Genomic DNA, 23,751 nt, shown 5'->3' with positions numbered 1-23,751 from the left:
CAAATTAAAAATTCTCTTGATTTTATAGTTCTCTTTTGTTAAAGTTGGAAAACCACTAAACTCTACCTACTGTAAGTTTTTAAAAACCATATACCTGGAGCAGAGAATTAAGTCTCTTTACTGGGAGGAAAAGCTAATGAATTAGGGATTTTGTAAAGTTAAAACAGAATTTCAGTTTCTGTTTGTATCAGTTAAATTATCATGCATATTGATTGAAAACTAAGATCCAGTTTATTCATTGCATAAAAGCTGGAAATATTAAATATAAAATGTGGTTGGAGAAATGTGTTGATTGAATTGGTTCACAGCTCTGCACTGTGTCTTACAGTTTGGTATTTGGAAGTCAATTGGATATCCATTCAGGTGGGATAGATCTAGCTTTTCCGCACCATGAAAACGAAATTGCACAGTGTGAGGTCTTTCATCAGTGCAAGCAATGGGGAAATTATTTTCTACATTCTGGTAAGTAATGACTTCAGATTAATTTCTTCTGTTTCAATTCTATTAATTCTGTCTTTATTGGTGAAACATTTAGAAGTAACATAGATAGGTCAAGTAACATAGCTAATAGGTCAAGAAATGGAGTTGTTTCCTAAATTGTTCTTGAATTTCCATCAGTTGGAAATGAACTTACTTGGGTGGGAATGAGTCTACCTTTTTGGAAATGAAATATGAACTGACAATATGGAAAATGTTTTATAGTGTTGTTCTTTATAAGTTTCTTACAAATAAAACTATTAAGGAACGTCAAATAGTATGACGTAATCTATTACGAATATGCCGATTTTGAGCTATAATATTGTTGCCATATTTTTCTGTCATCCGCTAATAACACTGCCTCCCATTTCACTATTCAAAGAACATCGTTACACCAGCCATCCCGTTCTCAGAAGTGGATTGTGAAATAAGCATGTTTTGAGCATAGCGATTTTGGAATTGCCCTTGATGCATGGAAAGATTCACATGTCTAGATTTTGACAATGGTCGTGGGGCCACAATGAACTGGTTTTATTAACTTTTTGGAATGGTAGGGTTGGGAGATGCAGATAATCAACATCTAAAACACAGTGCACTAACAAATACCATTTCTTTTAGTTCTTGAATTAAGGAAATTAGGTTTCCCCAGTGAGGTAGTATTAAATGCAGAGATGCTCCAATTTTATAACATGCAGTAGGCTGCTTAAAGTCTGTGGTGAGAGCTCGTGTGGCTTTTCCCCATTGCAGTACTGATGAGGCTGCTTACCCAGAGTGCACTTACCGTACTGTCTTCTATACCCCCAACCTCTCCTGGGAGTCACCCCCATCTTCACTGTGCGTGCCCTTAGGGCGCCCCAGGAACGAGCATCTCCATTCCATGACGACTAGCTCACTTCTATACTGCCTTAAAGTAGTCTGGAAAAAAAAAAAAAAGCAGAAACAAAGTTGGCTGAATTGCTATTTATGGTGTGAGAGCTGTTTTCTGGTATTCTACTTTGTTTCCCTGGTTAGAACTCAGCAGTAGCCAAAATCCACTTTATTTCTGCCAACAATATGCCTTGCTGGGCAGATTCCCTAAGTAGAAGGATAGAAACCCAATGATCCATTTTCAGCTGGTGCTGATGGGGGCAGGGAAGGTAGGCACTGCCTGGGAGGGAGAATGCTTCAGAAATGACCCTCCGGGGATCCAGCTAGTTCCACAATCAGGTGCCTACACTTCACTTCAGAAGTTGTGTGAAATAAAGTCTCTCCCCTTTGGCATGAGGACTTGTGAGTGTAACACAATTAGAGAATAAATGAGCACAGAGCCCAGGTGGAGAGGAAATCTTCAAGGTCCGAGGAGCTGTGAAGGAGGTTTTCCTGTCCTTCGTCTCAGATTCGGGAACAAATCATCATTATATTTACCACCTGGCAAGTTAAAGCTTGATCCCTCCACAGATACTTCATCGGTTAATGCTCTTGCTGAGTTATGGTTTGCACTGAGCCCTGCGAAATGCAGTGTGCTCTTGAGTGAACTGTGGCTCTAAGGATCAAAAAGGTAACTCGTAGCAGTATGAACACTCACTTCTTCAGCCTCTGTCAGTTAATGATGAGTTCGGTGTTTATAAAACAGTAGGTCTTATTTACCTATAAATGTAGGAATGGGAAAGATTTTGTTCTGACTTTTCCATCTATTAAGGCACTGGAATCTTCATTCCACTTTTTGCCCTGTCCTGGAGAAATAGCAGTTTCTCCTGACACACAAGAGAATTAATACTAAAAAAAAAAAAATTATTTATTGGGGTAACATTGGTTAATATGTAAATTTCAAGTGTACGATATTATAATACATCACCTGTATATTGCATTGTGTGCTCACTACACAAGGTTTAGTTCCCTTCTGTCACCATATATTTGACCTCCTTTACCCTGTTCATCCTCCCCCCTCCTCTCTTCCCCTCTGCAACTATCACACTGTTGTCTGTGTCTGTGAGATTGTTTGCTTGTTTTGTTTGTTGATTTGTTACTTTGCTTTATATCCCACATATGAATGAAGTCATATGGTTCTTGTCCTTTTCCATCTGACTTTTTTCACTTAGCATGATACTCTCAAGGTCTGTCCATGTTGTCCCAAGTGGCAATATTTTATTCTTTTTTATAGCTGAATAGTATTTCATCGTATATATTACCACATCTTCTTTGTCCAGTCACCCATCGAAGGACACTTAGGTAGTTTCCATGTGTTGGTCACTGTGAATTATGCTGCGATAAACATGGAGTACATGTATCTTTACATTAATACTTTTTTTTTTTCTGAAGTGAATGGCTGGAAGGTAGAGTTAGGTAGTCAGATTGTAGTTTTCCAGATATTGTCGATTAAAAAATTTTAATTGTGCTTGATGTGCATGACACATTAGATAGAGTTACATATTCAAGGTGATATTTCTTTTTGGTAGCCACATTTTAACCAGTTCTCAGAAAAGCTGGAGCCAAGTTTTGTTTCTGAACTGTCAGAAAAAGTAGAAGAATCTTCTGTGAGGAAAGCCAAGGCCCTCTCTTTGAATGAACCTCATAAAAATAAAGCCCAGGATGAATTCCAGGCTCAGACTGAGAAGTTTCTGACATGAGTTTGGTTTTCCTCTGGCCTTTCACATACATGGGGGCGAAAAATACCAAGGTGTTGAGAAGTCTGAAACCAACCACAACAGAAAATCTAATCATTCTCAGAGACCTGCAAGCTCTGCAGGTCTGAACCCCCTGTAAACAAGCTTTTATTGCCCTGAACCTGATTTGAAAAACTAGAGGTTTGTCCTTTCTTCACGTGTTGAGTCAGTTAAATCATTGTTTCTAAGTTATAGGAAAGCGGGAAAGTTAACTGTTTCTGGCAGTGCCACAGTTCATCTGTCCTTCTCTGGGTTCTGAGTCAATGGTGCCCATCTATGACCCACTGTGGGACTGGATGTACTTGACTCCCTAGAACAAACGAAGCTGTGGGTACCTTCTGAAGGGTCGGATGTGGGTGAAGATTTGGGGGAATCTTATATCTACATATACATGGGTATTTGTATATTAGAGAATGCAGCATATATTGTTTCCTCCGTGTCCCTGCGGTGGCCACAGTCCCAGCCCTGTGACTCAGTCATCTATTGGAGAAGCACCCGCTTCACCGTCTTCCCCTCTGCGGATGGGGTGGAGGAGTCCCTTTCTTCCCACCCAATTCAGAATGAATGCCTTTGTTTTTGTTTCAGGGCATTTGCACGTGAAAGGTGAAGAAGAAAAAATGTCCAAATCACTGAAAAACTACATTACTATTAAGGTAATGTGCTTTTCTTAACTCCTGGGTTACTGCCAGCTTGCCGAACCTGTCTCGAAGGCTGATACATAGTATGAGACCCCGAATCTCTGCTTCCCAGTGTTCTCTGGCTCCTTTTCCCTTGGTCCTACAGTGATATTTCTCTGTTCCCCATTCTCTCTCCCCATGCATTCCTCCTGTTTTCTGTTGGCTTTCTTTGTGGACGTCTGCCTTTGTCTTCTTGCATTCCAGGATTCACTTTCTTTCCATTTCTGTTCATAACAATTTTATTATCTCTTGAGTTACGTTTGCTAGATTTCCTTCCTGCTCTTTTTTCTTGTCCTACCACCAGCATCCTATCTAGTGTAGCTTTGGCGTTTGTTGATTTGTTTGATTTTTGCTGCGTGCTGGCTTCTTAACCTACCTGAAAAAATTTTATTGTGCTGTGGAGATGAAGAATGGAATGTGAATTTTCATGTGAATGGGAATCAAGTGCACTGGTAGGAAAACACTTTTAAAAAATTTGATCTTCCTTTGTCTTTGGGTCTGTAAAGCCAACTTAATTTAACTGCAAATTACATTGACAGGGATAGTGATCAGAACTTCATCACACGGATACTCAACTACTGAAGCTATTTTAAAATCTGGTGGGAACCAGATTTAGAATAAATTCAAAGGGGAGTGTTCCTCACAAAATAATCATTATGTACTTTTCATAAACAGAAATGTCCAATATTATATAAACTTTCAAAAATACAGAAAAGCTAAAGAAACTTATACTTACCACATAGATTCAAGAATGTTATAATTATGCTATCGTTGCTTCTTTATATGGGAGTAGTAGGTGTATTTGTGCATGTGTATATGTGTGTGCACATAAATACACATTTTATTGTTGTTGAACCATGAGAACATATGTTGCAGACTTCTCTATTTTGCATGCAACTCCTGAATATAAGGATGGTTTTCTACATAACCCAAACCTAATAAAGCTAGCAATAATTTCTTAATATTATCAGTTACCTAGTCCCTAGTTCGATTTCTCCATTAGTCCTAGTACATTTTTATAGCTTTTTTTAAAACCAGGATCCAGTCAAATTCATGTGTTGCATTTGGATGTTGTGTCTTCTTAGGCTTTTTTTTTTTTTTTTTTTAGTAGTGATAAGAAATGTAACATAACATTCACCATGTTAACCGTTTTTATGTGTACGGCTCAGTAGCATAAACTACGTTCACACTATTGTGTAACAGAGCCCGGAGATGTTTCATCTGAAACACTCCACCCAATGAACAGCTCTCCATTTCCTCCTCCCTGCTCCTGGCAACCACCATTTGTGACTGGCTTATTTCACTTAGCACAGTGTCCTCAAGGTTGAACTGTATTGTGGTGTGTGATAGGATTTTCTTCTTATTTTAAGGCTGAATAATATTACACCGTTCTTTTTAGGATTCTAATCTACCACAGTGTATTTTTCCCTATGGCATTGACTCTTTGAAGAGACCAGTCAAATTTTGTTGAATATCCCACATTTTGGATTTGTCCGTTTCTTTGCAGTGTCATTTAAGTTGTTCTTTCTCCTGTATTTCCTATAACTGGAAGTGAGGTCTCAAGGCTGATTGGTGGGAACATTTCATCAATGGTACCGTGGACTTCACACTGCATCCCTCTGGGGCCACAGTGTCAGGCTGTCTGACTTAGTGGCGTTAAGTTCGACTGCTTGGCTGGGGGATGGCCACCAGATTTCTCTGCTGTAGAGATGTTTATTTCCTTTTCATGATTATTAAGAACCTGCAGGATATGATATACCACATGGATATCTTGTTCTCAGCAACCTTCCGCTATGAGATTTTAGCATTCTCTGGTGGGCCTCACCTTTGTCGAGCATTTCAGTGGTTCTTACAGAGTTGTGTTTGTCTCATTCTGTGGCTTCTTTTACATTTACTATTTATCATTCCTTTTCAAAGAATGGGTTTTTGTCTATCTTTCTATTTCTTTGCAGTTTCACTATGGAGTTAAGGATTATATTTACTTCGTGTATTATCAAGTTATTCTTTATTTTTTTGTGTGCTGAAATTATCCTGGATTTGGCCAGGGAGGGCTCCAGCGCTGCGGGGACAGGTCTTGTGTGTGTCCTTGCTTTCAGTCCTGTTTACCCTTTGCCCCCTGCCCAGACCTGCCATTGCTGCCTTTGTGAGGAAATGGAATTTTGAACCAAGGTCTGGGCACTTGGTATGTTTGTTGATGCTGGAAGGACATTGTTTTTAGGCCTCTCAGGGGACAGAGCTGGGGGAGGAAACAAACTTATTCCCATGAAGTAGTTAGTTTGAGTCCATTTTGAAATATCCAGATAAAATATAATATTACAGGGCCTTTTTGTTTTAGCTCTTCTTTTTTTCTTTTACTAAAAATCGTGTTTCTTTATAACAGCATATCTACTTTATGCTTTATCTTAAAATAGACACCAAATAAGTTAAAAAATGTAATACCAGTATTCCTATTAACAGTAAAACTGTTGAGTAAAGTTTAAGATTTCTTAGCAGTTTTTTTCAATAATAGCTTTATTGAGATATAATTTATGTACCAGAGAATTCACCCTTTAAATTGTTATTATTCAGTGATCTTTAGTATATTCACAGATTTGTACAATCTTTACCGTTATCTAATTAAAGAACATTTTCATCACCCCAAAAAGAAACTGTACATCCTAACAGTCATTTCTCAGTCCCTGTCCCCCCCGGTCCCTGGTAATGACTAGACTACTTTCAGTTTCTGCAGATATGCCTGTCTGGGCTTGCATTTCTTTTTACTCTTAGACTGTATCCCTCAACTGTTACAGGGTCAGAATATACACGTGCAGTCAGAGTTCAATTATTTTCTCTGAATGGTGTCCATACGCTACACAGCGGGCTCATTTGTTCAGTTTGTTTCCAGTTGGATGATACCTTCCCCCTTTTTTGATTTACCTTTATTTTTTAAATATGTCAAACGTTGTTAGGATTCAGTAATTAACACTATTAATGAAGCATAGACATTGATCCTTCCTTGTACCCATTACACCCTTCTCTCTAGTAACTGTTAGGTTGGCTTTTGGATTATATTTCCATTGTTTCATTTTACAAAAATAAGCCATTTGTATAAGAATTCTTATTTTCTCTTCTTCCTTACATGCCTCAATATATGGTATATCCTGTAATGAATGCACCTGCTTCCCCGCCCCCATCAATTTAAGTAATATTTTAATCTGATCATAGAAGTAATGTATTTCATTGCGGGTAGTTTGAAAAGTACAGACAAGACAGAGGAGCACACGGGAGGATATTCAGAGGTACAAATGGAGGAAACATGTTTCCTTCCCAGTGTGTTCCCTACCGCCCAGTTTCTCTCTCAGAGCAGCCGCTTCTTAGTAGCATGAGTGTGTGTGTGCGTGTTTACATGTCTCTAGAAACATTTCTTATTTTCTTTCTACACAAGTGGTAGCACTGTTTTGCATTTGCTTTGTTCACTTTTGAGTCTTTTAGATTAGTCATTTTTCTTCCATATGGAGTTAATTCTTTTGAATAGCTGAGTCTTCCATTGTATGGATGTACCTTAACTAATTTAAACAATGCCTTATTGATGGTCACTTAAATTATATCAAATTTTCTACTAGAGTATGTGCATTTAAAAATTTCAGGTATTACAAAGTCTGTGTTACTTTTCGTGACCACGTAGTGGCCCATAGCAGTGCTGTACCACGGCTGAGTTATTTCCCTGCTGCTGGACTTTGTAGAAGACCTGCATTCTCTAGTCTACAGTACTGCGATGAGTACCCGTTCACACACCCAGTGGTTAGTAACGTAGTATAAACGCACGTCAGAGGACATGTGCACATGCAGAATGTTCTGGACACAGCCTCTGGTAACTTAGCAGTAAGTGTCATCAACATTCCCACTAGCAGTGTATTGAAAGTGTCCATTTCCCTCATCCGTATCAAATGTAAGGAATCCTAATCAGGCTAACATTTTCCTTGTTAATTTGGTGCAAAATGCACCAAATTTCCATTTCTTTGTTATGATGAATTTGTGTGTATGTATTTATTGGCTATTTTTACTTCATATTTTTGGCTAGCCTCCCCTTGACTGTAGTTAAAAATATTCGTCCATTTTCTAGTTTCTAGCAGAAGAAAGTTTTCCTGCCAGTTGTCATTATTTTGGAGGCCATGGATAGGTTTTTGCATCACAGATGTGTTTTTTACAAATTGAAGGCAAGACCTACTTCCAGCATTAAGCAAGATTAGGACTTGCTTTATTGTGATACTTTTTATTGCAGTGGTCTGGAACCGAACCCACAGTGTCTCCGAGGTATGCCTATATCTACGTGAAAACTCTTCTTTCTGTTTTAACAGAGCCTGCAGTTAGTATGGAAAGAGCTCAACCTTTAGAGTGCAGATGATGGCTCAAAACCGGCCTTTTCTAATTTCTAGATTATGATTTGGGACCAGTTACTTAACCTCTCAAAGCCTTTGCTTTTTTCTTCTTTTAAAATTAGATGACAAGACCTATTTTGTGGGGTTTCTATGCAGGTGAAATTACATAAAGTGCTGAGTAAGTGTGGGCCTGGGCCAGGAGAGGCCAGGGCAGCCACCCGTTCTCCCCGGGGTGCTGGGATAGATCTCACATGGCATTATAGGTAGTGCACCCCGGCTTCCTGCTAGCATGCACCCCCTGACCTCATGGTGCCTTGAAGGGCTTATGGCTGTCACCCCTTGATGGCCGAGCTCCCAGGAGCTCACTACCTCCCTCTGAGAGTCTTCCAGCAAAACTTACACAGGCATCGTCACATTTCATTCTCAGGATTCTGTGGTCAGATTGTATAGTGGAACCAGAGTAGTGCAGAAACAGTGATATTAGAGGATAGGGCAGGAGCACATTAAAACATTAATGTCCGTGAACACCAGTGTGAAGACCTTGTCACATCAGGGTTAGGATATGACTCGGGCATTCATAGCAATAAGGAAGAAGTTAGAATGCTTTCCTGTATTTTTTCTCAGCTTTATTGAGGTATAATTGACAAATGAAATTATATATATTTACAGTGCACAGTGTAGTATTTTGATATTCACTGTGAAATATTTACCACAATCAAGCTAATTAACACATCCATCACCTCACATAGTTTCTTCGTGCATATGTGTGGTGAGAATGCTTAAGATCTATTTTCTCAGCAAATTTTAAGTATACATTACAGTATTATTAACTATAGTTCCCATGCCGTATATTAGATTCTCAGAACTTTCTCATGATTGTATGTTTGTACCCTTTGACCAGCATCTCCCTGTCTCCCGCACTCCCACCCCCACAAAGCCCCTGCTATTGATCATTTTACTCTGTTTCTGTAAGTTCTGTTTTTTACATTCCATATATAAGTGGATCATATAGTATTTGTCTTTCTCTGGCTTATTTCACTTAGCATAATATCCTCTGGGTTCATCCATGTTGCTGCAAATGGCAGGATTTCCTTATTTAGGGCTGATTTATATTCTATTGTATATAAATACCACATTTCTTTATCCATTCATCCACTGATGGACACTTAAGTTATTTCCATGTCTTGACTGTCTTGAAAAATGCTGCAGTGAGCATGGGGATGCACATGTCTCTTCAAGATACTGATTTCATTTCCTTTGGATACATACCCAGAAGTAGGATAGATGGATCATATGGTAATTCTATTTTTAATTTTTGGAGGAACCTCCATACCGTTTTCCATAGCTCTTCCCACACTGTTTTCCAGAGCACCAGTTTATATTTTCACCAACACTGCACAAGAGTTCCCTTTTCTCTGCATTCTCACCAACACTAGTAATTTCTTGTCTTTTTGATGATAGTCATAGTAACAGGTGTGAGATGATATCTCATCGTGGTTTTGATTCGCATTTCCCTGATGCTTAGTGGTGGTGTTGAGCACCTTTTCATGTACCTGTTTGCCATTTGTATATCTTCTTTGGAAAAACGTCTATTCAGGTTTTTGCCCCTTTTTAATTGGATTGTTTGTGGGGTTTTTTGTTCGTTCTTTTGGCTATTGAGTTATATGAGTTCTTTATACATTTTAGATATCAAACCCTTATCAGACACATGATTTGGAATTTTTTTCCCCATTCTACAGGTTGCCTTTTCATTTTGTTGATTATTTCCTTTACTTTGCAGAAGACTTTGATGTAGTCTCACTTTTTCCTACATTATTATTAGCAAATAGTCCATAGAAACGGAATGATATGGAAAGGTTAGAATTCTTTTTGAACTACTGTAACTCCATAGGAGCACTCCCAAAGTGCTGAAAACAAATACCCTAATATTGCTGGGATTTGGAGAACTATTAACTTTCAGATTTGTGAATACAACTTAAGTTCATCTGAATGAATCCAGATTCTGAATGGGAGGAAAAACCCTTCAAAGTAAAGCCACCTAAAAAGATTAAAAAAACTAAATTAAAACCCACCTAAAATCCTTTTTGGAATGAAGTAGAGAACGTAGCTATCCAGAAAATATAATAAAATAGAAGAGAGATTTCTTTTAGAAAAACCAAAGAACTTTATCAGACATAGAATACCCATAACATTACAGTTTTTAAATTTTGTAAGTAAATGCTAAAATACAAGCAGAAAGTTGAGAGAGTAGGAGCACGGTATCAGCTTGAAAGAAAGCATAAACACGTGGAGAACTGATGCAGGGATGTTTGTTTCTCTGTGACACGTGGCCAGGTGAGCTCAGGGCTACGCATGAGGAACTGCTGACCGCAGTCATATGATGTTTTTCATCCATTGCTTTGGTTGAAAACAGCTCCATACCCATACATACCAAACATCTGACAATTTATTAAATGAAAAACGACAATTAAAAAACAAAACAAAAACAAATGCTTACCTAAAGTAGGCATGGCAGTTGGAGCGTAGGTCTCCTGATACATTATATGCCAGAAACAGAAAAGCAGCTTTTAACATGTTATAAAGCAGTTGAGGGTGTGCTTTGGGGAAAGAAATCTAAAGAAATTTAGTGGTTCCCCCTTATCTGCAGTTTCACTTTCTGAAGTTTCAGTTACCCGCGGTCAACTGCAATCTGAAAATTTTAAATGGGAAATTCCAGAAGTAAAAGATTTGTAAATTTTAAATTGTGTGCTATTTTGAGCACATGAATGAAATCTCACACTGTCCCAGTCCGTCCCGCCTTGGATGTGAATCATCCTTTATTCAGAGTCTCCAGTGATCCACTGTGGTAATATCACAGTACTTGTGTTCAAGTAACTCTTATTTTACTTAATAATGTGCCACATTCACATAACTTTTATTACAGTATATGGTTCTAATTCATTGTCTTTTATGATCGTTGTTGTTACTCTCTTACTGTGCCTAACTTATAAATTAAACTTTATCATATGTATGTATAGGAAAAGTGTGTGTGTGTGTGTGTGTGTGTGTGTGTGTAGGGTTCAATACTATACATGGTTTCATGCATCCACTGGGGGTCTTGGAATGTATCCCCTGTGGATAAGATATAAGAGGGAAGACCAAAGAGAGTGGCTGGAAAGGCCCTCTTGCATGCTGGTGAGTGGTCATCCGTGTGCCTGTCTCTGCTCTCCAGGTGTCAACCCAGTTCAGCATTCTTGGGCTGCTTGTTTCCTGGGGTCCCTCAGGGCAGAGCTCTACCCAGAAACCCGAGATAAGTAGTTATTGCTGCAAGACACAGCCCTGTGCAGGTAACCATTCAGAGGCATTATTCAAATTAGCTAGAACTGGAAAGTCCTCAGAAAGACCACAATGGGGAAATGACCCAGCAAGTAGGAAAGATTTATTATGGAAAAAAGCATAGGATCTAGAGCTGGAGTACACCTCTGCCATTTAGTGGTTTGGCTTTCAGTGTTCTAAGCCTCGTCTTTTTGTCATCATAACAGGCTAGATAATTAGCATATTTCATCTCAGCATTTTGTAAATGATAAACCCTTACATAGCAATGTTATTTATCTGAGTTTACTGTTTGTGGTACTTAAAGTGTCATGTTTCCACACAGTCCTTGGAGGTTTGAATAGGAAGTAATGTGAAATGATAGAAGGGACGTGTGTGGATGCATTAATTACTGTAGAAAAAACATGGGTGGGTATACAGTGAATGGGGAGCAAGTTATTTGGCTAGTTTTGGGAAACTAAAGGGACTAAAAAATATATTCCTTTTTTTTTTTTTTTTTTTTTTTACAATTTGAGAAGGAACACACAGGACATAGAAGTTGAAAAACCAGCTTCATTACTGATAAAGATCTGGATTAGATGGGAGTTCCTCATTTTTTTTTTCCCCGGAGGTTGGTTTGGTGGCCTGGCGAAGTCTGTGTGGACCCTTCCTTAGAATTTAATGTTTTTAAATTCATAAAATGAAATACATAAGATTATAAAAGGCATTGATTATATTGAAATGCAGGAATGCATGTGCTTCTTCAGTGAATTATTTAACAAAATCTAGCAGCAGGTTTGATAGCTGCCATCATCTCAAATACAATAGGACACTTGGAAGTAATGCAGCAGCGGGACCGTGAGAGGGAGACTCCTGCGACTGCTTGGGGTGACGGAATGCCAGGTCCTGATGATTCTGCTGTGGCTTGTTGCTTACACTGATCATGGGAGGCTAGTGGAAGTTAATATGCTGCTGTTTTCTTATCTAAATGTATACATCGCTCTGTCCTCTGGAATTCTATCTATGGGCCTTAGGAGGTCTGGGGACCCCCGGTTGAGAACCCCTAGATGAAGGTATTAGCTGAGCAGCTTCCTAAATAATGCCACACCTGAATGAGAATGCTCTCCCCACTGCTTCAGGTGCATCCAGACAAGGGGGCGTCGATGCCAGTGCAGGACCTCTGGTGGATGGTCCCTGCCTGGTGAAAGGCAGACCAGAGCCACCCTCTAATCGCTCTGAAAGGATAAGCTTTGGGAGTCTGAGTGAGCAGGCCCTTCTTCCTTCCCAGGGAGGACTAAATGAGGCCGCCCCACTTCCCCAGGTGAGGAGCTGCAGATTTGTTTCTCTCTGATGTGGGTGGCTGTCAGCCCTCATGTGTCATGTTATTGCCATGTCAGCCTGGTGATCCAAGGGGTCAGGCCACGAGTGAGGGTGCAGTGTGGCTGCCTTTATCACTGTTCCCAGCTCACACCCGCAGGCCTCAGTAGCTTCCAAGGGGAAGAGAGACGAGGCCAGAGGGCAGTGAAGAAGCATCTGGGATAAGCTGCCAGCTCCATCTTCTGTGGCGTTGACAAGAGATGAACCCAGTTAAGGTCAAGTGAGCTCAGAAGGACGTGACTAGAGAGATGGGCTTTTCTGGGCCCAGAGGGTGTTAGGCTAGCCTCGGCGTGTAGGATGTTTAAGTGTGAAGGCTCTTGGTGCATTTCACCTATAACCCTCTTCCCTCTCTCACCATATAAAATCTTACAGATGAACAGGGAGCCGGGAGAGTGAGGAGCCCCACCCAGTGTGCCATGTGCAGGAGTGCCCTGAAACACAACAAAGGCACAGATTCCCTCATGGTGACCCCAGAGCGCTGCTTGGCTTTCTCTCACAGCACCCTGTCCCTGAGCTGAAGGACCTGCAGGGAGAGTGTCAGCACTTCGGGGCAGGTGGCAGCTGATGTGGGTCCCCCCACCCCAACAACGACAGCAGGCTTGGTGCTTTCAGGGTGTAGCCTCTTTCTGGGGCTCCCACTCCAGGCTCTGCCTCTGAAGCTGGGAAAGGCACCTTGTTTATTAGAGTGCTAATTGTCTGACATTTATTAAAATCTGCTTGACTAACAGCGTTCTGTGAGGCCCTGGGGGGGTCTGTTTCTAGCTGTGTGTTTTACGTGCCAGGCTACAGTTCAGTTTGGCCTCCCGGTAGCCTTGGCATCATGTTGAACCAGCAGGATGGAGGCCGAGTCGTGCGGAATGATCATGAAGGCTAGGGGAGCAGATTGTGTAGGAACAGGAGATTGGCCTTGGGGTCAGTGGTAGGTAGGTAGGACTGCACTTCTGCCAGGTGTCCTGGCGAGCAGCACAGCTACCAGCGAAGGTGGTATCTGAGACTTTGGGTGAGACTTTGTCTAACTGCCAGGTGTGCCCAGGTGTCCCCTTAGTATAAATCCCTGCACCAAAGCCAGCAGGCACTTGGAGCAAGTTTGTTTCTAAACAGCATCCTTAAACCTGCACAGAGGAACCACTTGACCAGACTTGGCGCAGGGTCCTGGCCAGGTGTTTTCTCCCAGCTGTCACACTGGGTCACTTGCTGAAGAGAGGTCAGAGATGCTGTTGCACAAGGAGGGTTGGACACACAGAAGGGCCGATAACATCTTTTACTCACTGAGAATCTATGATGAAGAAGCAGGATGGTTCTGTTTTTTCCCCAGATTCCCTATTTTCAAAGTCCTGTCCAAACCTGTTTTCGCTCAGTGCTCAGCATCGGTCAGTTGGCAGCGTGGCCACTGTAAATGATGCATCCTCAGATTGGGGCCAGGGCAGCCCTGTGTCTGAGCAGGGCCCCGACAGGGTTGAGCAGAGCCCCACTGTCTTTCGTTAGGCCACACTGAAGCCTGTCATGAGGCTGGGCCCTTTCCTCCCTTCTTCCTTCACCCCATGTCTCATTCCTTAAAGATCATTGCAGAACTTTCCACTGACCATAGAGGGAAGTTTTGTTAAATGTTGTGCCATTTTAATGATTTCTGCTAAGTTTCCCCATGTTATCCTTCCTGATAAAGAAATTTTCACTTCTCTGTGTAGACATTGTGGAAATAACCTATAGGATGATTCCAAGTAGGTTCTTAGTTTTACTTATGTTTAATCAGAGGCAGGATGGTTTATTCTTCAAGAAACATGAACGTGGGATCTGATTCAGCCTCAGTGCCTCAGGGAACTGTCATTGGAGAGAGAAACTGGGCCCGTGACCCCTAAGTGTGGATGTCGCTTGTTCCGACGTTACCATGGGTGAGCTTTTTCAGGACAGTCTCCTTCCTGTTTTGGGGACCCCATCACTCTCACGCAGCCAGGGGCTGTGCATCCTTCCTCCTCCCCAAGTCCTTTCTTGTGTACAGTCCTTCTGTGGTTCCCAGGCCATCCGGTGCCCCTGGTTGTGTCCCTGTCCTTTCATGACAAGATCAGAAAACTGTGTCGGAAAAGAGCTCCTGAGGCCAACAACAGAGCAGATCCCCTGTGCTTGCACGGAGCAGGGACTCCAGGCAAACAGCCACCTCCCCTCGGCCTTTCCCACAGACACTGGGACTGAACGTGGAAAATCCAGCAGGGAAATTGTGGGAAAAGGTGCTGAGAGTGAGTGTGGAAACAGCAAACCTTTTCATAAACATTCCTGATTACTCCATACGTGAGATCAGCTCACATATTATAAATATAATCTGAGTGATACACATGTGAAAAAACACTACACATCACCCATATTTCTCCGTTAGGACTTTCTGAAGACGTTTTCCCCTGACATCTTCCGACTCTTCTGCATGCGGAGCAGCTACAGGTCAGGTGAGCTGCACAGTGAGTCCTTCTGGGGTGCCGGCCATGGTGTCGTCTTGTGTATAGCTTGGCAAAAAATCTTCTGATAGTATTTGGAGAATACCAAAATATGGGCTAAGTAATAAGTTCAGCCTTGTTAGTGTGGTTGCTTTCATGCCTTAAGGTTTGGGTTCTGAAAGTAAGCCTGAGGATGCACTATCAAATAGCACAATTCTAGCACTCAGCCAGAAGATACTGGAAGCTTATCTCATGGAGGCCATGAGTTTTCCAGTCAGTCCTTCCCGTCCACTCCCCCACCTATCCCTCTCTGTGGAGTCTGGATGAGCCCGAACCCTGCAGTGCCCTCCACTTCCTGCTTTGTGAACTGAGGGGTAATTAGACTGGCCGTCCTCACACAGGGACTGAACCAGGAGCCCTCAAAACGGGGGTCCCATCCAGAGTACGAAGTCTCTGCTGTGCCATGTTGTGCGGGGGTGGGGGGAGCGGTGGATTGTCTAGCGCTTTGTCTCTTTTTCACCCAGGAAGGTGAGGTCTGGGGACACCAGCACTACCATGTGTAGTTTGACCAGTGTAATAGCAGTATGGTCTCTAGTATCTATGACTGGCACTGCAGGAGGAGCAGGTGCCCTTTGGGGACAGGTGGGCTTAGCTCATGTATTGGGCATGACCATGTGACCATGGAGGCTGAGATTGGGGCGATGCAACCATAAGCCAAGGAACACCTTGGCCACCAGAAGCCAGAAGAGATAAGGAAGGACCCTCCCCTAGAGCCTCTGGAAAGAGCACAGCCCTTTTTTTGCCAGAACTGCAAGAGAATAAGTTGTTTTGAGCTCTCAGTTGGTGGGACTGGGGCAGCACAGCCCCAGGACACTAACCCGCTCCACCACTTGGGAGAAGCTAACACACCCCCATCACTCTGGCTGCAGCCTTTCTGCGGGGGCCAGGACACAGGTGTCTGGTGCCTCACGTGGGCCCAGGTGGAGCAAGTATTTTTCACATACTCAAAGACGCTGAGCTTGAGGACGGATCCTCTCCCTCTCCTGAAATATTGATCCCAAAGTCCTCATGGCACCAGTTGGGTAATCTTGGAGCTGTTTCAGGTACCCAGGCAGATCTCTCCCAGTTTCCAGAGTCCTGTCTGTCTGCCATCTGTGCAGGAATGCACTTCCTGGGCCAAGACTTGTTGGGAGAGGTTTTCCATGTTTCTTCTGAGGTGGTGAGACACCCAAGTCAGGACAGATTGGTGGTCTGTGTGGGGTGGGCCTGAAAGAGGCACAGGATAAAGACCAGCTGTGTCCTTTCTCCATTGCTGGGTTTCTGTGAGGACAGCCTGGCTAAGGAGCGCTGGGTCTCCTGGGTATGGGCACACTCAACAGGCACCCCTATGTACACCACTTCCCCGTCCTCAGCCATTGACTACAGCAACAGCTCCATGCTGGAAGCAAAGCATCTCCTTCTGGCCATAGTCGCGTTCGTCGAGGATGCTCGGGCCTACATGAAGGGCCAGCTGGCGTGTGGCCCCATCCAGGAAGGCGTGCTGTGGGAGAGGTAGGTGTCATCCCACGGTCGTCCCAGAGAGCCCTGGGCGCCGGACACAGGCAGCCTAGAGGAAGTGTGGCCTTTGCTGAGGTCACTCGGGAGTGCTGGTGTGGAAAGTCTCAGGCTCTTTGGCCTCGGGCGAGTCTGTGGTCCCATTGGGTGAGAAATGAGGAGGCCCTGCCTGTGGGGTGGCTGCCTGGATGGGATTCTCTGCTGGCATTTATTAGTGTGTAACGAACAGAGGCCTTGTCACCACGAGGGTGCCAGGCTGGAGGGAAGAGAGGGCTCCAGGGGCTTCGCCTCTGCAGTTCAACACTGGCCGATGTGGATACTGCTCAGAATGGCCAGAACTGGTCCCGCTGCAAGGTGGCCTGGAGCCCACTTCTTTCCCATGCCTAGAAAGATGGGAATCCAAAGGAAGTGGGGTGAAGACCACTAATGAGGGGCAGCAGGGAGTTAGATGTGGAGGTGAAGCCTTGGAGGGATCAGTGACAGGTGGCGGGTGCATAGGAGAAACCATGCAGAGAAAGGAGGGCTGAGGGGACCTGATGGCGCCATGGGAAATGGGCCTGAAGTCTGAAAGGGGAGGAGGGCGGCCAAGGGGACCTGAGTTTCCTTGTCATGGGCTGGGACTGAGAGCAGGTTGACCATTACGGAGACTGCTCTAAAGGGGTCTGACAGTAGAGGAAAGGAGATAGAGCTGCAGGGGGCCGGAATAGGGCCATGTGCCTGCTAGTGGCTTAGAGGGGAGGCCACCGCTGCCGGGCTGGTCCAGGGAGTGAGTGACGAGTTTGTTTCTCATCTCTCCTCCAAGGCTCAGCCACACCAAGGTAGCTGTGAAGGCTGCCTTGGCAGACGACTTTGACACACCCAGGGCTGTGGATGCCATCATGGACCTCATTCGCCATGGGAACAGACAGCTGAAGGCCATCACTAAGGTAACTCCAAGGACAGGGCCACAGAGTAGGGTTTTTGTTTGGTTTTTCCTCATGAGGAACAGTTAGAATGCTCCCAGTTTCCCGCCGCTGGTGGCTTCCAGACCTCTCCTTACTAACCTGTAAGTTCCTGGAGCTGCTTCACCCTCAGTGAGCCCTGCCCTGTTTGAATTACAAAGGAGACAGCCACCTCACAGAGCCCAGACAAGTAGATACGGGTATAAGTGGGATACAGGGAGGTCCCAGCACACTGACAGTTGGCTTCACATGTTTGCTAACAAAAGGAACACATCACCCTCCTTTTCGCTTAGAGGAACTCTGTAGAACTCGAGTTTGTTGCAAAAACATGAAATGGGAGAACTTCGTGTTGGGACCCCGACTCTGTCCACCCAGCCTGAGCACTAACCCCGTCCATGCGGCTCTACCCTCATGACCTCCCAAAGGCCCCATCTCCTAAAACCATCATGCTAGGAGTTAGGTTCCAACATAGGAATTTGGGGGGACACAAGCATTCAGACCATAACACATCCTCGTATTACAGATGGGTGAACTCAGATACAGGGGTTAAATGACTTCCACACGGTCATTAGTTTGTTAATGAGAGACAACCAGGACTTAGTCCAGTGTCTCCACAAGACACTGAAAAAGGGAAAGGCAGAGGTGACCTGTGAGGTCTTTGTTCTGTTATATTGAATGTCCTTTGCTTTTAACAGCCACCTTTGGGTGATTTTTCACAGGAACCTGGTGGTCCTAGGAGCCCTGTTGTGTTTGGTTCCATCATCTCCTATGTTGAGCAGTTTTTTGACACCGTTGGAATTTCCCTGGCAGCCCGACAGGTACACCCTTCTCTTTTCAGCCCTTAGTTGTGGGATATCTACGTGCTAGTACAATAATAACCACTTTTTTCTCTTTAAAAATGTTCGTAGTACCGAATTTATTTACATGCTTAAAATATGTTCCTGAAAAAGTTAACACTAAAATTGCAGTAGTTCTGAGCAGAACCAGCAGCCCATCTTAGCTACATAGAGTGGTGTGTCATCAGCTCTGCGCACAGTTTATTTTCATCGACATTGACTGGAGTTACCACCAACATCTCAGTTTCAGCCCCCCGACAAAGAGTGCATTCTGCTTTCCTTCCTTTCCATATGTAACTTCTCTGATAGTGAGAACCTTGCCTTCCAGCTTGGTACACAAATTTCCTTAGGTTATTATTCTCCCCATATAGTCTGCTTTGTGGGCTGCCGCCAGGGCCTCACTGGTCACACAGCTCTGCCTGGGGTGTAGTTTGTTTCAGGGGACAGCAGCTCGGCTACTCTGTACAGCGTGGTGGAGGAGTTGGTCCGATTCCGGCTCAAGGTCCGGCAATTTGCTTTGGCCACGGGAGAGGCCACCAGGGAGGCCCGGCGGCAGCAGCTCCTGGAGAGGCAGCCCCTGCTGGAGGCATGCGACACCCTACGCCAGGACCTTGCTGCCCATGGCATCAGTATTAAGGTAGGCCAGTGCCACTGAGGCCCAGTGACAATGGGGATGACCACCCCGAGGTGCCGTGTAAACCAGCGTCACGCAAACACAGAACAGTGAAAGCTCAGGCATCCCCTGCCGATGCTGCTGTCAGCAGAAACCCACTCGTGAGGAATTAGGAGTTCGGGAGGGGTCAGAGCCGGAAGGCACTGAGGGAGAAGGGTTTGGGGGTGAGGGGCAGAGTCAGACCCTAGAGGGACACTGAGGCCCAGGGGCATGGAAGCTTGGGGACTTGGGGTGGAACAGGAGCAAACCTGTTCTCCCTGCCCCGCCAATGGAAGGCAGCAGTGTGACTGTTAATAAGCGTTCAGCTGCTTCCTTTAGTGCAGCCCAGACCAGTGGAAGCATCAGGACACTGGCAGTGCCTCCTGTCACTCTGAGCCCTGACTGTCTCGCCTATTTTCCACTTGAGCCTAGTGAGCCTACTCAGCCAGGACCTTCTTCCTCCCCCAGGACAGGAGCAGCACGTCCACATGGGAACTGCTGGATCTGAGGTCAGACGACCACAAACCGAGGACCTGAGGACGCGTGAAGCGGGAACTACAGGCTAACAGTGCGGTTCTGTGCTTACATCATGATAGCTTTATATTAAAGTTTTCCATTGTGGCTGTTTAGCCAACATTAAAACTGATACTGTCCCATTGGTGTTAGCAACTATGCCTAAAAAAATGAATTTCTTTATAGTATCAATGGCCATAGACACAGTGCAGTTTAGTAAAATCATCCATGATGCCAGCCAGCCGGCCCCAGTGCCCCAGGGTCTGACAGCGTGGGAGGACTGAGCCCAGAGCCCAGGATATGAGTCCTAATTGGGGGGTCTAAGGAGACGTCATGGAAGGGTAGGTAGGACATGTGAATGGGGCCAACAGGGCAGCAGCTTCCAGGACACCCCTTTCCTGGGGGACCTTGGAGGGATGTGGCCATGCTGCCTGCTCTAAAGCAAAAGGAAGTGGCCAGTACCTTAGGTGCTGGGCAGTGCTGAAATGGGGATGGTCATTAATTCTGGAATCTGTATGGCAGGGGTGAGAACAAGACACAGAAGTATGATAGAGGTGGCCAAGTGTATGAGAGGGCACATGGCAGACCAGGCTTGCTGGTGGCCTTGCTCTTGGTTCCCTCACCTTTCTGTTGCAGGTGGGGAGCTACAGCTGTTCAGTGAACCAGCAGGAAACAGGGTGACCCTCTAGCTGCTTACCCCAGCTTTCAGGTCCTGGCCAGGTATAGCTTTAGGCAGCAGGTAAGCATACCCTAGGCATAGTCAGAGATGGTTTGGTATGGCTCAGCAGACAAATACATGTTTGTCGTTGACCGGCATGACCCTGAAAAGCATTGGTGTTCCTAACTACACATAAGGAAACCCATTCAGAAGCTGACTTGCTAAAAGTAGCCCACTTAGTGCATGGTCGAGCAAAGACCCCAGGTGGCAGGAGACATCCAAATAGGGTCATTTCAGTATACTGGGAGCAGACTGTCCCCTGATGGCTGGACACCTGAGTTGCCCATCCAGTACTTCTGTGCTGCTACCCTGTTCTCATGGGAGGCTCCCAGTAAGAAAGTCCTTCACTGGAGCTAGTCAGTACACACAGCTTTGTAAAAGAACAAGGAAGCAAATACTAAGTTCATTTAGAAGTATACCCTGGCTACCTGGGTATACTTCCTGTCTTACCTCCCTTTTAAACAAAAAATTCTGTACTTATTCAGAGCAAAAACTTAACTACCTTGAAATACATTAGCTGCCTTTTAATATTTACCAAGATTTAGATGTAATTCCCCAAAGGAAAAAATGTCCGTGACAGGTTTTCTGGAGACATTCACATATAGTGAAGCTTCTATAGTTAGATGTGAAGTAACAGTGGCAAATATTTAAGAAATCTTAAAATTTCATGGCTGGTTTAAGGAAAGTACAATCCATTTGGGGTGAGGTGTCTGAACCACAAAGCTTCACCCAAGAGTAATCATAAAGGGCAAACAGACTTTTAAAGGAACTGGACAGGTCTTGCCCTTGTAGTAGGCATTATTAAACAGTAAGAGTACACTCAGATACATGTGTGAGGAACCAAACCCCACAGGGAAATGACAGAAAACAAGCAACTCTCGGGCCACTAAGAAAAGCCCTCGTGAACAGTCATCTATACAGACAACCACACAGAAGTGAACTAGACGCTAACAAGATAATAAAATGTCTGAGTTTCAGAGATACCAACTTCTTTAATGGAATCTAAATCTTCCTGAGGACACACCCACTTTCAAACCAGAAGGACAGCTGTCCTCCATAAGCAGGCATGACCATGACGTTCTAGTCACCCCAGGGCCTCCTTGGTGCATCTCCCACCAGACCCAGCATCCCAAAGCCTTCCTCCCAAGAGGCCACATCAGGAACAGCACTGTGACTCTCCCAGGTATCCCTCCCACTCATGCACGCCCTGCTGGGCCTCATCAGCCACCCCATGGACTTGTGTGCAGAGACATGGAAAAGTGTAAAACACGAGGTATTTCAGATCCCCCACGTGTGCATTCAGATATCAGTGTCCCATTAAGTTTCTTTCTGATTTTCCCAGGGTGCCTCTAAAAGGATTTCCAAGGTCAAACTAATCACTAATTATTCTGAATACTTTAATCAATCAGTGCTTCATATTTCTGCCCAGACCTTTCAACATAATCACTATTTAAAAAACAAAAATGAGCTAAAGAATGAACACCATATCCTTTGGTGGAAAACTTATTTACTCAGATATTTGGAAATGACTGGATCCCTTTGTGAGGGCTATTTAATAAGAACTTATGGTGTAAATAAAAAACATGAAATACATAAGTAGAGAGAATGAGAAGACATAAGCTCAGAGGGATTAAAACAGAATTCTGACCTTGGAGCAAGCTAAAATTCAGTTGAGCTGGTGAAAGCATTTCCCATTTTCAAGTGATTCTCCATTTTTTTCTCTTATTGCTGGGAAGCTAAGAAAAGTTTAGGAATACTTTGTTTAGTGTCATAACATCTCAAACTGCTTATTAGTTTAGCCAAAAAGTACTGCATTCTAAAATCCTCTACATCAACCCATATATCCTAGACTTACAAACCTCCCAGTCAGCCCGCGCTGCTCTGGTACACAGGATTCAGATGTACTGGATGTGGATTTTCCCATTATGAAAGCAGTCGCTCCCATCATGGTGCCCACTTTTTCCTGTTTGCATCGGCTCAGGTTTCAAAGAGTGTGCTGAATGCAGGTCCAACTTCTGAGATCATGTCAGTGGTGGTGGTGGAGCGGCCGTGCTTCTGGAAGGCTTGGTGGCTGCATTGCCTTGTAAGGGAGCACGCACCGAAGGCAGCCAGGAGGAGAGGGCTGAAACTGGAGGGCAGAGGAATTAGCAAGGCAGCGGGAAGTCCTCGGCTTCCACGGCTGCGTCAGACTTCAGGGGCCAGAAGCTATCTAAGGCTCTGATTTCCTTCCTCTTTCTGCCCTGAGACCCCAAACTGGCAATTTCTAGTCTGATATGCCCCTGAGGCAGAAGGCAGCTTTATTACAGTTACGATAACCATTAATCCAGATAGTGGTATTCTCTGACAAAAGGTGTATCGAAAATACCTATCCGTCTGGAGAAAGTTTAGAACACAGCAGTTTTCCCTTGTGAGAACCGGACCAGGACTTATTGGTTATAATTAAAAGTGCTCTTTAGTGTCCAGGATGTGAGGAAATAGTCAATATCTAAAAATGCAGGTTCTTCCATTACTAAACTCCTGCTATAGCTTCCTTTCCATGTGCACATGCCCCTTGGGCCCCTTTGGGTGAGGGCTCCCTGCCTGCCAGGTGTGCTGCAACCTCAAGGGCCCAACACTGCTTTATCAGATGTCAGGAAGGGCCCTCCAGCCCAAGACATGCCACCCAGCACGTGCAGCCATATTGTCACCGTGATGGGTGCCAAAGCCCACAGCTTAGAATTCTTAAAACTCACATCTTCCAGGATAACATTCAAGTAAGCTCTACTTCCACCTACAAGTATACACAGAGGGTACACATGGAACCTCCAAAAACTGTGTTCTCAAATTTGGCTGCACATTAGAGTTAACTGGTAAGCTTTAAAAGCTAAGGATGCCCCAGAGGCCGCTGGCATTGCCGGATGGGGTGAGCCATCTTATGGAGTAAAAGCTCCCCAGGCAAGCAGTCTAGCATCAAGCCCTGCCCTGAGAGCTCTTCCATGTTACAATAATAGCAATATTTCATTTGGAATGTTCCAAGTGGCCACTTATGAAATGTATGAACTACTAAAATAGCTAACAGTTAAAAATTTCAAAGTAGGATAGATGGAGATGTGGCCATACCCATTTGTTTTCTCGGGTCCAGCGTGGAGTGCCCAGTGCACCAAAACGCCCAGGGAGCCTGAGAGGAGGTCTCCTTGCCCACCACACCTGCGGTTGCTGCCCTGCTGGCTGCACTCGAGCACTGAGCAAAAAGCAAGACGGGGGTTAGAGTGGGTGGCCTGTCTCTGTTCAAAGGGTACTGGGTCATCTGTGG

General features: G+C 44.3%; 2 protein-coding genes across 3 annotated transcripts in view; one reads left to right on the top strand and one right to left on the bottom strand.

Moving 5' to 3' along the window:
- Positions 1-19,897, top strand: part of CARS2 (cysteinyl-tRNA synthetase 2, mitochondrial) — a 39,613-nt gene extending 19,716 nt beyond the window's left edge. The window contains exons 8-15 of one of the 2 annotated variants that reach the window (XM_023519762.1): positions 329-462; positions 3,705-3,772; positions 15,191-15,257; positions 16,658-16,796; positions 17,602-17,725; positions 18,436-18,558; positions 19,007-19,213; positions 19,697-19,897. In XM_023519762.1, coding sequence (XP_023375530.1) covers positions 329-462; positions 3,705-3,772; positions 15,191-15,257; positions 16,658-16,796; positions 17,602-17,725; positions 18,436-18,558; positions 19,007-19,213; positions 19,697-19,765 — 931 coding nt within the window. In that variant the 3' untranslated portion in view covers positions 19,766-19,897. The remainder of the gene's footprint in view (positions 1-328; positions 463-3,704; positions 3,773-15,190; positions 15,258-16,657; positions 16,797-17,601; positions 17,726-18,435; positions 18,559-19,006; positions 19,214-19,696) is intronic. The other variant, XM_011373935.2, reaches the window with a different exon arrangement.
- Positions 19,898-21,949: 2,052 nt separating this feature from the next.
- Positions 21,950-23,751, bottom strand: part of NAXD (NAD(P)HX dehydratase) — a 27,958-nt gene continuing 26,156 nt past the window's right edge. Inside the window, exon 9 of the mRNA XM_023519765.1 lies at positions 21,950-22,587. Within this exon, the coding sequence (XP_023375533.1) occupies positions 22,437-22,587 (151 nt within the window). The 3' untranslated portion in view covers positions 21,950-22,436. The remainder of the gene's footprint in view (positions 22,588-23,751) is intronic.

Source organism: Pteropus vampyrus, unplaced genomic scaffold (genome assembly GCF_000151845.1).
Source record: "Pteropus vampyrus isolate Shadow unplaced genomic scaffold, Pvam_2.0 Scaffold236, whole genome shotgun sequence".
Lineage (NCBI taxonomy): Eukaryota > Metazoa > Chordata > Mammalia > Chiroptera > Pteropodidae > Pteropus > Pteropus vampyrus.
Note: the sequence above shows the minus strand (reverse complement) of the source record. Positions and strands in the feature narration are given on the sequence as shown.